Source organism: Biomphalaria glabrata, chromosome 4 (assembly GCF_947242115.1).
Source record: "Biomphalaria glabrata chromosome 4, xgBioGlab47.1, whole genome shotgun sequence".
NCBI classification, from domain to species: Eukaryota; Metazoa; Mollusca; class Gastropoda; family Planorbidae; genus Biomphalaria; species Biomphalaria glabrata.
Genome location: NC_074714.1, coordinates 52,364,682 through 52,377,505, shown reverse-complemented (window position 1 = coordinate 52,377,505; position 12,824 = coordinate 52,364,682). Strand labels below are relative to the sequence as shown.

General features: G+C 33.7%; 2 protein-coding genes across 6 annotated transcripts in view; one reads left to right on the top strand and one right to left on the bottom strand.

The window, feature by feature from the left end:
- Window positions 1-2,683: 2,683 nt before the first annotated feature.
- LOC106067389 (protein CFAP276-like) lies at window positions 2,684-7,909 on the bottom strand. Of its 2 annotated transcripts, none has more exons than XM_013226577.2 (4): window positions 7,679-7,909; window positions 6,085-6,317; window positions 4,478-4,596; window positions 2,684-2,907 (listed from the first exon to the last, which is right to left on the bottom strand). In XM_013226577.2, the coding sequence occupies exons 1-4, from the start codon at window positions 7,763-7,765 to the stop codon at window positions 2,834-2,836; spliced, it is 513 nt and encodes a 170-aa protein (XP_013082031.1). In that variant the 5' UTR covers window positions 7,766-7,909; the 3' UTR covers window positions 2,684-2,833. The 2 variants fall into 2 exon arrangements, with proteins under 2 accessions (XP_013082031.1, XP_013082023.2); XM_013226569.2 differs by having other exon boundaries at window positions 2,684-3,397; window positions 7,679-7,908.
- Window positions 7,910-8,167: 258 nt separating this feature from the next.
- The window catches only part of LOC106067356 (endosome/lysosome-associated apoptosis and autophagy regulator family member 2-like), a 40,064-nt gene continuing 35,407 nt past the window's right edge, over window positions 8,168-12,824 (top strand). For 2 of the 4 annotated variants that reach the window (XM_056026891.1, XM_056026888.1), the window contains exons 1-2: window positions 8,169-8,311; window positions 10,133-10,365. In XM_056026891.1, coding sequence (XP_055882866.1) covers window positions 10,273-10,365 — 93 coding nt within the window. In that variant the 5' untranslated portion in view covers window positions 8,169-8,311; window positions 10,133-10,272. Of the gene's footprint in view, window positions 8,347-10,132; window positions 10,366-12,824 lie in introns of all 4 variants that reach the window. The other 2 variants (XM_056026890.1, XM_056026889.1) reach the window with 2 other exon arrangements.

Genomic DNA, 12,824 nt, shown 5'->3' with positions numbered 1-12,824 from the left:
GAGAGACAACGACAACTGAAAGAAGTCAGTTATGATTGTTGGTGAAGAAAAGGGTGATAAGGTGAGGTCAGAGGTGGTTGACCCTTGACCTCTGGGTGGCAAGTGCATGCTTGCGAATGCCACGTACGTACAGATTAGTGATTTAAAAAAAAAATAAATATGGATGGTCCAATTGTCAACTCGCTTAATTAATAGCACTGCGCCTTACTGCCCCAGGGAATTAGTCAGAAACACTAGACATTATTGATTTGTTAGATCAATGAATCCATACAGCGCAACAGCACCACACATCCGTAAATACACTTGACGCTCTCGTTGCTTCAGACGCAGCTTTTCAAGAGGACAGCTCATTCAAAGTGTTAGTTGCTACAGATAAAGAACCTTCAGATGCAGCTTCCACTAAAATGTTTGCTCCGTCAAATTTTTTTGGTGGCTACCTTATAAAGCTGCTCTTCCAAAGCAAACCAAAAGATGAGGAAACAAAAAAAGTGAGGAAAATATATGCTTGCAACCTCGTCACCAATGATGGAAGAAATAGATAATAATAAGGTAGTTAGTAGGCTGATAGTGAAGGTAGCGACGGTATTGATGATAAGACAGATAGTAGTAGCCTATTGAAGGTAGCGAAAGTATTGATAATAATAGTGACGGTAGCAACAGTAGGCCAATTGATGATAACACAGCTAGTAGTAGTGACGGTAGCGGCCGTATTGATGATGAGACATAAAAATACCGGCGGTAGTGACAGTATTGATAAGGTCATCACAAGGTGTATAGTGTTAGTGAAGGTAGCGACAGTATTGATGATGAGACATAAAAATACCGGCGGTAGTGACAGTATTGATAAGGTCATCACAAGGTGTATAGTGTTAGTGAAGGTAGCGACAGTATTGATGATGAGACAGATAGTAATACTGACGTTAGTGGCAGTATCAATAACACAAAGTATTAGTAATTTTAAGGTAGCGACAGTATTAATGATGACAAATAGTAAGTAACATTATTGCTGATAAGACAGATATAGTAATACTGGCGTTAGTGACAATATTGATGATAAGACAAACAGCAGAAGTGACGTTAGAGACAGTAGGTCCTATATTGATGATAAGACAGATATTATGGGCCTAATACTGGCGTTAGTGAAAGTATTGATGATAAGACAGATAGTAGGGGCCTAATACTGGCGTTAGTGACAGTAGGCTATTGATGATAAGACAGACAGTAGAAGTGAAGTTAGCGATAGTATTAATGATAAGACAGATAGTAGGCTAATACTGACGTTAGTGACAGTATTGATTATAAGACAAGAAAGTAGGGGCCTAATACTGGCATTAGTGACAGTAGGCTATTGATAATAAGACAGACAGTAGAAGTGAAGTTAGCAATAGTTTTGATGATAAGGCAGTAAGGCTAATACTGCATGACGTTAGTGACAGTATTGATGATAAGACAGATAGTAGGCCAATAATGAAGTTAGTGACAGTAGGCCAATAATGAAGTTAGTGACAGTAGGCCTATTGATGACATTGACAGATAGTTTGTAAAAATGTTTTACATGTTTCGGGTGTTTCAGAGTTGAAGATAGTTTACTTCCTAGTCCAAACCAGGACGAAGGGGGATGGGAGCGGGCGGGGTTTGAACCCGGGACCATTGATAAATCCAAACGACAGTCCAGCAGGCATACCGCTCGACATAGTAGTCTATTAATGAAGTTAATGACAGTATTGATGATAAGACAGATACTAATAGTGATGGTTATTTATGTTGTTATGTTACTTATATGTGAAAAGACCTATTCAATCAGTTTGAGGAAAAACGTTTTTGACTTAAGCGAGACGGTTGTCTATTTCTTTGGACAGTGACGCATCATTGGACATGACCATTCACATAGGTTTGTGGAGCTGGACTAGTTCTGTTTGGGGGCTTCTCACCACACTTTTGTATGGGTGTGAGACATGGATTCGATGCTCTATTGCCTTCGCTCTATGATGGGCGTACGCTGGCAAGACTGCATTACAAATAACCATGTTCTGCTAGAGGCAGGTGTGGAGAGTATAGAAACACTAATTTGTCATGCAATGCCATCACTAAACATCTTTATCTTTCTTTAAATGGTATCCATTTATGGGAATTAAGGCAAAACCTATACCCATTGGATGGCTGCCTGGTCGTGCGGTTTGCACGCTGGACTGTCGTTCGGACTTATCGATGGTCCTGGGTTCAAACCCTGCCCGCTCCCATCCCCCGCCGTCCTGCGGGAGGTTTGGACTAGGATGTAATTATCTTCAACTCTGAAGGAACATCCAAAATAAGTAAAACATTTTACAAACATTTTTTATACCAGTAATGACAATATGGTTTATATTTCATCATTAGTAGGCTAAAAGCTGTTTGCCAAGTTTGAAACATGTACTCTGCTACAATTTCAGATTTATATATATATATATATATATTTTTTAAAACATGTTATCTGCCTTTACAAAACCCTTTTTAATAACCCTGCTTTTACACACCTCATATTTAGAAGCAACTTGCATTTTCAATTTAATACAAGATGTTAAGGAAAAGCATTTAGTTGTTTAGCCGTACAATATAGACACTGATTTAAATGATATATTCAAACCACAGATTCACACATTAAGCTTAATAAAAATATGTAAACATAATAAATAAAAAAGAGGTGTCATGATATCTGCAGCTTTATTAAATGAAAAGGTAGATGGCTCACTAACAATTGCTACAATAATACCAATGTAAGCTTGCATTTGTTTTCTTAACAGAACATAAAACTAATGGCATACAGCGCTCATGTTGGATATTAATACTTGAGTTATCATGGTAAAAAAAAGCCACCAATTTCCTTTTTTCTGGTGTAGCCATTTCTCGTTGCATTTAGGTGACTGCGTCCTAAAAACATGAAATGAAGTCATACATTACATTTTATTTTCTTGATTGTTTTTGTACTCAATGACATTAAAGCTAAAACACAAAGTTACAAAAAAAAACATTCTTTAGTCAGAAAAAAAAAAGTTTACCAATACCAAATTTGTGTTATACATGAACAACTGTTGAAAAAATATCCTTATCAACTACTGTTTATAAATTATAATTATACCACTTTTATTTGCATAAGATAAAATGCTGGATAGGCTAATTAATGCTTATCTCCCCTCGAATAGCTTTCCAAAGACATATTGGTCAAGTAAATTTGCTTTTAAAGTGTACATAATTTACATATACAATAGAATAGGTGTAAAATTCAAAACCCCTCATGCATAAATACATAGATTAAAACTTAATAAATATTAAACATAATGAAAACAATTTTAAGAACAAAAAAATCCTCCATCTGGTTTCCTTGAATAGCCTTTGTTGGTAGTCTCTATGTGATGGCTTGCTGTTATTGGCAAACAAACAGAATAATAACAGCATTAAATTCAACAACAAAAAAAAAACATTTAAATCCAAATTCTGCAATCTAAAACTAACATTTAAAATATAATGTGAGACACTTATATTAAATTACTAAATATTTACTCTGTACAATTACAAGAAGCTTAATTAACAAGCTCTTAAATCTTATGGTCAGAAAAGTTATAAAAATAAAATGTAGTTGGTCATTAAAATAAAATACTGTAGTTTTATGCAAAAGCTATTGCAATTTAAATTAAAAAAAATAAGAATAATGAACAAATTTTATGAATTTAAAAACATTCAAAATACACTGGAACTTGCTTAATTACTTTGTTTATAGTTTATAGGAGGTCCTTTGGTTAAGATGTTGATCTCTTCCGACGTTGTATCGAAAAAGCAATTTACCTAACATATGTACATACTGTACATAGATGCTGTAAGCACTTATCCTATCCCAACACCTACCCTAAAACAAGACCCTGCATATCAAAAAACAAAATTAAGGAAATATAAAATACATTTAGTCATGAAAGGACTTAGTCCAAGTGTCTGGCCAATGTTTACTCCCTTATGGAATCACTTAATAATATCTAATTTTACTTCCATTGTAACAGCTTTCCTCTTCTTTGATGTACTGCCATCAGAAGAGTCTTCCTTACCCTTGGGAGCCATAATGATAGGCAAAAGGTTAACAAAATAGGAACACCAGATAGAGAATGAAGAAGCCACAAAAAATGCGACTGTGGAGACATTAAGTCTTACTCTGTCCACAGCAGTGTTATTGCATATTTTTCTGCCATGCACACCAACTAGTTTCCACAAACGAAGTTTGCACTTACCATGCCAAACCACTTAAAATTGAAACAACGCTTAATGTAGTATTGAGAAGATTATGTCTTACTATGTAACCCAAGGACCTCCTATATAAAGAAAACAGAATGCCTGTTTTGAGAGTAATTTTTTATTTTTTTTTTTAATTAAAGAATTTTTGCAGTTACAAAACTAGCAATTAACCAGGTTCCAGTACAAAAGAGAGATAAATATATAAATGAAATAGTCATACCAATGGCATTCTTGACGCTGTTAAGATTCTCTTTCTTTTCTTGTCCAGTTATTATCAGAGGATGATTCAATGGCATTTTCTTTTCTGGCAAAGGCTTGACTCTGTTCTTCAACACACGCCTTTATTGGAAGTTAGAAAAAAAAAAGATATTTATGTAGGCCTACATATTTCAAGCTTAACTGAAAAAAGAAATCTTTCCTGTATTAGAATAGATTATGAACATTAGAGTAACTAGACTCATTTTTGAGGTGACATCCTCCATTCAACAGAAATTAGCCCAAAATCTGAACATGCCCAGCTTGCACTCAATTACTCATTGGAAAGACCTATAATCCAGCTATCAAACTCAATTCTTATTTCTGATCTAAACAAAGTCAAATGATGTGCTGACATGCATGCAATACCAAAAAGAATAGCATATTAATGTAAAGATTTTCAGATGCTAACAATATTGCTGCAACTCATTTGCAGGAAAGAAAGACATCTTTTTTTTTTAACAACCTCTAAAGGAGCATTGGTGATCCTATACTCAAGGCTCTTCATATAATTGTTCTTTGAAAAATAGTTTTCATCGCAACAACATAATAGACAAAAATAGACAAAATGAAATAGACTCTTCATTGTCCACCTTTCTATTGATTTATCCTGTTTTCTGTGTCAGGTAAACCTCGACTTTTATACTTCCATATAATATAGATGTGAAGGCAGACTGATAACTGCCACGAGTCACCAGTATCGTAATGCATTCCAGACAAAGCTCAAAAGAGAGCCAGGCCTTTGTTGGGGAAAGCAAAGATGGATGTTCATTGTTCATTGAGCTTTGTATAGTCTGCCCCATTGATCTAAAGGGAACTCTCATTTTCTCAGTAAAATATATCAGAAAATAACTTTATAATTTCATGATTCTTGTAAATAACATAACAGACATAGTATCAGAAAATAAGAATTGTCACATCATAGTAAGTTTGGTAACATTTTAATCATACGAATAATCATTTAAACAATAATAAACTGCTTCTGACCCTAGTTAGAAAATCAAAGTATCCCATCATCCTCTCAGGTATGTATGGTCAACAAAAACAAAAATGCAACAAAAAAGGTCATTTGACAAACTTAACAAAATGTTAAGTTTGATAATGTATCGATAAGTGTATGGATGCATACAGTGAACTCTATATCTTTATAAGAAATATATAGGCCTTAGGATGTTTTTTGATAGCTTAGTGTGTAGGCCCTTATAGGATGAAGCCTACTAGTAGTACTGTCTACAGGTGTTGGGCTATTACATTATTTCGGAAAATGTGCTAGATTAAATTAGCATTACACTTTAGAGTCTGTAAAATATTTTTTTTAAACACGTCATTCAGAGGGCCCCTTTTACAACAGAAAACTTTTAAACCTTTAACAATTCAAGAGGCCCTTTAGGTGGCCCTACTGGCCCATTTGGGTACCAAATTGCCAGAAGGCCCATACAGCCAGTCCGCCCCTGCTAGGTAGTCTGAATCAGCCATGACTGCAGTTCAAGATTAATGGTTATTACTAACATCTTGCAAATCATTTTAAGATCATGCTAAAACAAAATACAAATTATTGAAACGTTTGATTACCCATGTTCATCGGTGAAGGTTTCAGGCTGGAATACAACTTCATTTTTGTTGTTAAGTAAAGCCTCGTGATGATTGTAAGTGGCTTTTAAGACAAAGTCCAAATCATCATTAGGAGCAGCTGGATCGAAATGGTAGGCTTCATGTCTTGCTGAGCTCAGGGTGTGATGTGTACTTAGACGATGCCATGGAAGCTGGCGTTGAGCTAAATGTGTTGGCACTGGGTAGCAGATGATCTGTTCAAAAAATAATAAAAACCAACGAACATTCACATTTGACTAGAGTAACACCTTTAGTAAAATCACTAAATTTAGAAAGCCTTCAGGACAGAAGGCTCAAAAGTAAAGTAGCAATCATACATAAAACACTGAACCATAATCTTCAAATACAAAAACAAAATTTAATAAAATACTCTGAAAGATACAAAGATAAAGGCACATTCCTCGTCCCATATGCTAGGACAAATTTGTACAAATACTCCTTCTTCCCTAGTGCTATTAGAGCATGGAATGGGTTGCCTGAGCTAGCCAGGAAAACCAGTGACTTGGCAGAATTTAAGTCATTGGTTAATATGCATGACTAAATGCATGACGCGTAGGACGTAATCATCTTTTTTGAACTAATGTCTGTATTATATAAGATAAGATAGAAATAAAATAAGATAGATTATTTTATTGGTCCAGAAAGGGAAATTTTCCATTTCAGCAATATACTACTATAATATACTACAATATACTACTATAACTATAATAATAAAAATGCAAACACAAACAAATTAAATGCACACAAAAAGAAAGCACACGCACACACACACAACCAGCGCTTGATGAATTGTGCTCTTATATGTACAACTCTGTGATGACTAATGACCTTGACACCGTGACCGACAGTGGGATAAAGACATTTAAAAAATCTCTCTGTTCTTTTGTATGGAGAAGAGCCGACCGCTGATGTAACTGTTGTTCAATTAATGGTTCAGTTGTTAACAGAGCATAAATGATATTTCAAGAATACCTTGATGAAAATGGACCTACAAATGTGTATTCTTTATTCTTTAATGCTTTTACTTGAGCATTAATATCCATTTTGAAGCTATAATAATTTAATCATAAATGATACTCCCAGAATTATTAGGCCCCTATATTATATAAATCTCTCTATATATATGTATCTAGATGTATAATAAAGTATATATATATAATATATTGTATAAGTCATAATAAGAATATTGGGTACATTACTAAAATATACTTGAATAAGAATAACTAGAATTATATTTAAGAATTTCTCAATATCTATATAATATATAGTATATTAATATTTTATTCTGTTTTGTTAAATGTTTTAAATAATAATGTAAAATATTTCGATAATTTAAGATGTCCCAATCAGATTATTATGAATATGATTATTATTATAATCTAGCCTCTTGGATTCAAATGTGTATCCCTCAGTCTTTTTATTGTAAGAAACGTCAGGAAATCTATAATGTAATATAGATCTATATTCTATATTATATTGTAATACTAATATAGAATAATAATAATATTATTAATAATGATAATGAGATAACGATTACTAAAATTACTTGAATTACCTCAGGCTCTCTTTGGCCTTGGAAGTTATCATCGTTTTGAAACTGCGGGAACGGATACGGGTTTCTAGTCGATTGCAACGTTGCCATTTAAAGTTAAAAGTATGTCTATAATTGACAATTATAAAGATCTATAGATCTATATCTAGATTTTTGTACTTTTTATGTAAAAAATCGTATGAGATGTTTCAAGATTTGTAACGTAAGAAAAAAAAATCGTCTACCGGAAGTTTTAGAAATTTCCATGGTTACTATTATACTCTCACTTTCGATTAACCTGACTTTATTATTTTTAATTCTAGTTTTAAAATGACTTAATCGATCTAAAGTCTAGATCTAGATAATATATTTTTTATTTCATATTATGATTAAATATAATTTTCTATTTTCGTACTCTTTCAATTTAATATTAATTAATTTGAATTAAGAAAATTAGAGATTAGCTAGACTGGAAATTCTATTTACAGTAACAATATTTTACCCGATTCTCAATATAGATTTAGATTGAGTGAGTCGTGTGCTACAGAGTGAGTGTGTATCGTCCGGCAGTGCTCACTTCTCTGTTTTTAAATGTTTTGTTGAACATCTGTTACATATTTCTCTAATAGTAATAGTGGTCTGGGCATTTCGTCTCTAGTAAGAGTTTAGATATTTACCTGTCGTAATTACATGTGCGTCTCTTGTTATACAATTCAATAGCCTTGCCTTGATCACTTGATGAATAGCCTACATTGTAGGCTACAATAAGTTACTACAATCCTACATTTACATAGTGTCATAGTTAAAATAGTTTACATACTTTTAAATTGCTGTTACGACTTACGTTTACATAGTCATTTAAGTTATAGAATAGATTCATACTCAGTCATATAGACTCTAGATCTATTCTGTAAATAAATTAATAATATAATTATAATTAAATATATAGATCTACTATACTGACTAGGCCCTATAATATTATAATCTACAATACTACAATATAATCAATCGACTGAATGGATGGATATTATTCACTCTATTGTAATATTGTATGATATGTTACGTAGATAACATTATTGTTACGTACCTAGAGGCTAGGAGTCTAGATAGTATATAGGCTAGATCTAGATCTAACTATAATCTAGAAATTAGAATCTAACAAACAGAGCATAGGGGCATAGGATAGGTCACTAGATCTAGATTCTACATATAATTTAATTATCCTTTAAATTTAAATTCTAGGCAATCTTTCAATCTAGATATACTATAGGCATAGGCTTACTATATAATATTATAATCTATTCTAATTTAGCTATCTACCTATAATTTCACCCACATAAATTGTAAAGTAAATCATAATAAAATAATAGCGTCTAGTAGATTAAATTTAAAACAAGTCAAGTTTAATTAGTAGTTTAGTATGATACACTCTAAAATAACTCTGTAACTGTAATGTAGTCTGTAGTAACTGTAGACTGTAGTCTATTCTCTTTATTCCATATATTATTGCTTATTCTTCTAGGACTAGAGTTTAAATCTGATAGATCAAAGTGCTCTTTCTTACCTAGTTCCCTTAGAGCATGGAACAGGTAGTCTGAATCAGCCAGGCTGACAACAATCATACATTTTTTTTTCTTCCCCTTGCCTTTTTTATTTTTGTAAAGAATTGACATATTAGCTAGATACCCTACAAATTGCCCTGCTTGTCAGGTTCTAGTATTTTAAGAGTAATGATAATAGGCCTACTTTATTTTTCTAGAAATAATTTTGGCTGAAATTTCATATACCAGAATGTTATACCATATATGATATATATACTTTCAAACTGAAAAATTTCACCCATATTTACAGTAGGCCTAATTATTTTAGCAGTAATGGACATGGTGGCTGAGTGGTAAAGTATTTGGCATCCAAACCAAGAATCTAGAGTTTGATTCTAGTTGAAGACTACAATTTTGAACTTAGGAATTTTTAGGACTCTGCTGAGTTGTAAAATGTTTTACATGTTTCGGATGTTCCTTCAGAGTTGAAGATAGTTTACTTCCTAGTCCAAACCTCCCGCAGGATGATGGGGATGGGAGCGGGCAGGGTTTGAACCTGGGACCATAGATAAATCCAAACGACAGTCCAGCGTGCAAACCGCACGACCAGTCAACCATCAAGCTCATCCAGCTCTAGTAGTTACCTGACATATGATGGGGAAGTAAAGGTGGTTGGTCATTGTGCTGACCACATGACATCGCCTATAATCATCGGCCATAGAAACTTCAAATCATCTTTACCTTTTTACCTATGTTCCATCACTGTTGAAGATGTTAAACACAATTATATAATTGTTATGGAATAAACTTAAATTTGATGCTGATTGAAACAAATAATGAACCCTTTCAGTCTAATCATTTTGCGACTCATATTATATTTAGATGTCTTTGTAACAGAAAGTGTAAATTTGGATTTTAATTATTTTGTTTCATCTAGTTTATAATTGGATAATAGTCGTTAGTGAAAGACTTGAAGAAGTTTGGTAAAATGTTTAACGCAGAGTGACGTTGTAGCTATAGTAATAGTGTGATACTCCCAATATAAAGCTTTTCTGTTGTGACGTTCTTCAAAAGAAAATGCTGCTTTGTGAATACAGCTATCTTCTGCTTTGGCTGGCATCAAGTTTGCTGTTTATTTCAAGTAGTGCTGATTTACCCCAGTGCCGTTTGGTAAGAAGTAAATTTATTTTTTTTAAAGTTTGTGACAGACATAAAGAAAAAATTACATTCTAGGCCAAACATCATGCAGAACACCAGAGGGTGTCTTATTATGTGTTCTGTTATTTTTTTAAGGTGTATTTAATTTGAAAAAGGAAATTCGTATCTTTAATCATATTTCACAAATCACATTTTCACCTTTTTTTTTCCCTATAATTTTAAGTTTGATTTTTGTAAATAACTAGTAAGATGTTATGACATAAATAAAACAAAGGAAAAACTCAAGATATTGTGGCATACATGAAACAAGGAAAATATTAAGATTCTATGACTTAAATAAAACAAAGAAAAATATCAAGATGTCATGACATACACGAAACAAAGATATTATTAAGATGTCGTGACATACACAAAACAAAGATATTATTAAGATGTCATGACATTCACGAAACAAAGATATTATTAAGATGTCATGACATACATGAAACAAAGATATTATTAAGATGTCTTGACATACACAAAACTAAGTAAATAATAAGATGTGGTGACATACACAAAACAAAAATATTATTAAGATGCCATGACATACACAAAACAAAGATACTATTAAGATGTCATGACATAAATGAAAGATAAAATAAAATATTTGAAGATGTAAAGGACAAAGTAATAGTTATAAAATACATTTTATTAGTTTAAATTTTTTAAAACGTTAATTAAAACTTTAAATCTTAAAAATAGTAATATCCTGACACTCTTTTGATCTTAGAATATTATTCTTTAAGAGTGGGACTTGGTGAATTAGTAATAAATGCTTGGTTGCCATACCAAGGGCTCTAAATTCAAATCCTGTTGATTTTTAACTTTGGGCTTTCTAGGAGGTTGCCTTTGAGTCCACCAAACTCAGTTCCAAAATGACTATGGATCATCTCATAGAGATAAGATGAATGCCTGGGAACTTCAGAATGAGTCATCCACATAGCAGTTCCCCCATCTCTATGCAGCTGCTTTGTATAAAGGAATGGCAAGTGCAGAAAGATTTTAATATCAGTAGCTTAGAAGGCTCTGCCAAGGTGTAGCACTGTGTTTATCAAGCTGCCTAAGTGCTGCCAACTCCTGATTTTTTGAGAGAATTGACTCACTCCTGAAGCTTTTCTTAAGTTGGGATATAGCTGCAAGGTAGCAGAAGTTTGAATTCAGGGTTCTCTTTCTCCTAGGTGGTTAGCCAGCTAAGGATCACAAGCCACTCCTGCCTAAAGCTTGGTTAAAGGTCTCAGTTACTTTATTTGCCCCTTCTCCTGTTAGTGTTCCACCGGATCCAGTATTTGTGTCACATGTAAAGGCCACAGGCATGGTGAATGAGTGGTAAAATGCTTTCCAAACAGAGAGATCCTGAATTCTATTCTCTGTGAAGACTGGGATTTTTCATTCCAGGACTTTCTGGACACCTCTTCAGTCCACCCAACTCTACTGGGTACCTGACTTAGTTGAGGAAAGTAAAGGCGGCTGGTCGTTGTGCTGGTATTATGACTCCCTGGGCCATAGAAACAGATGACCTTTACATCCTCTCTGGCCTCAAGGTTTGAAAGGGTTGTTTTACTTTACTTTTGTCTCAACCTGTGGGTCGTGACCCCTTTGGGGGTCGATTGACGATTTCCCAGGGGTCGCCTAAGACCATCGAAAAATGCATTGTTTTTTGTACATTGCTGTGTGTGTTCAGGGGGGGGGGGGTCGCGGCAGAGTGGGGGACTGTAAAAAGGGTTGAGAACTGCTGCTTTATGTGAAGGCCAGAAGTTGGACTGGTTGTCAAAGGCTATTTGAGACATGCCATTGGAAGCGTTTTATAGGTAGGGGAGTGCTTATATCCATTAACAAAAAGACTGTACGGAACCAAACTCTAATGCGTATCTGACATAAGTTGGGGGGAACTAAAAGAGATTGTCAGGGTTCAAATTATATGCTGGTCTTGTCTTGGCTCCTTAGGGGTTTACTTGATTACTTACAATTAATTATTATTGATAAACTTCAACAATATAACAATAATACTTTCCATGAAATAACAATGATACTTTAATACTTTAATAATATCCAATAGAGCAATGAATCAACTTCAATAAATATTTAATACACAAAACACCAGTCCAGGAAGCGACTCTCCAACCTTCCTGGACCGGAAACAAGACCTCACTAACTAACACACTCTCTCGCACATTCAAAGAAGACTAAATCATTCAGTTCATAACATGTGAAACACTTTGCATTCTTAACAAGGGGATATAACAATCATACCAAAATATCAAACTAACATTCATTCTCGCCATACCTCCCCCTGACAGTCATTGTGCTGGTCACTTATCTCCCTTGTTAAATTGTGTCCATAGAAGCAGATTTTTAAGCTTTTCCTCTTTTGCCCTGTGGGTGTTTGAAAGGAGATCTTTATATTTTAATTTTCTCTAGAGACTAGCATATGC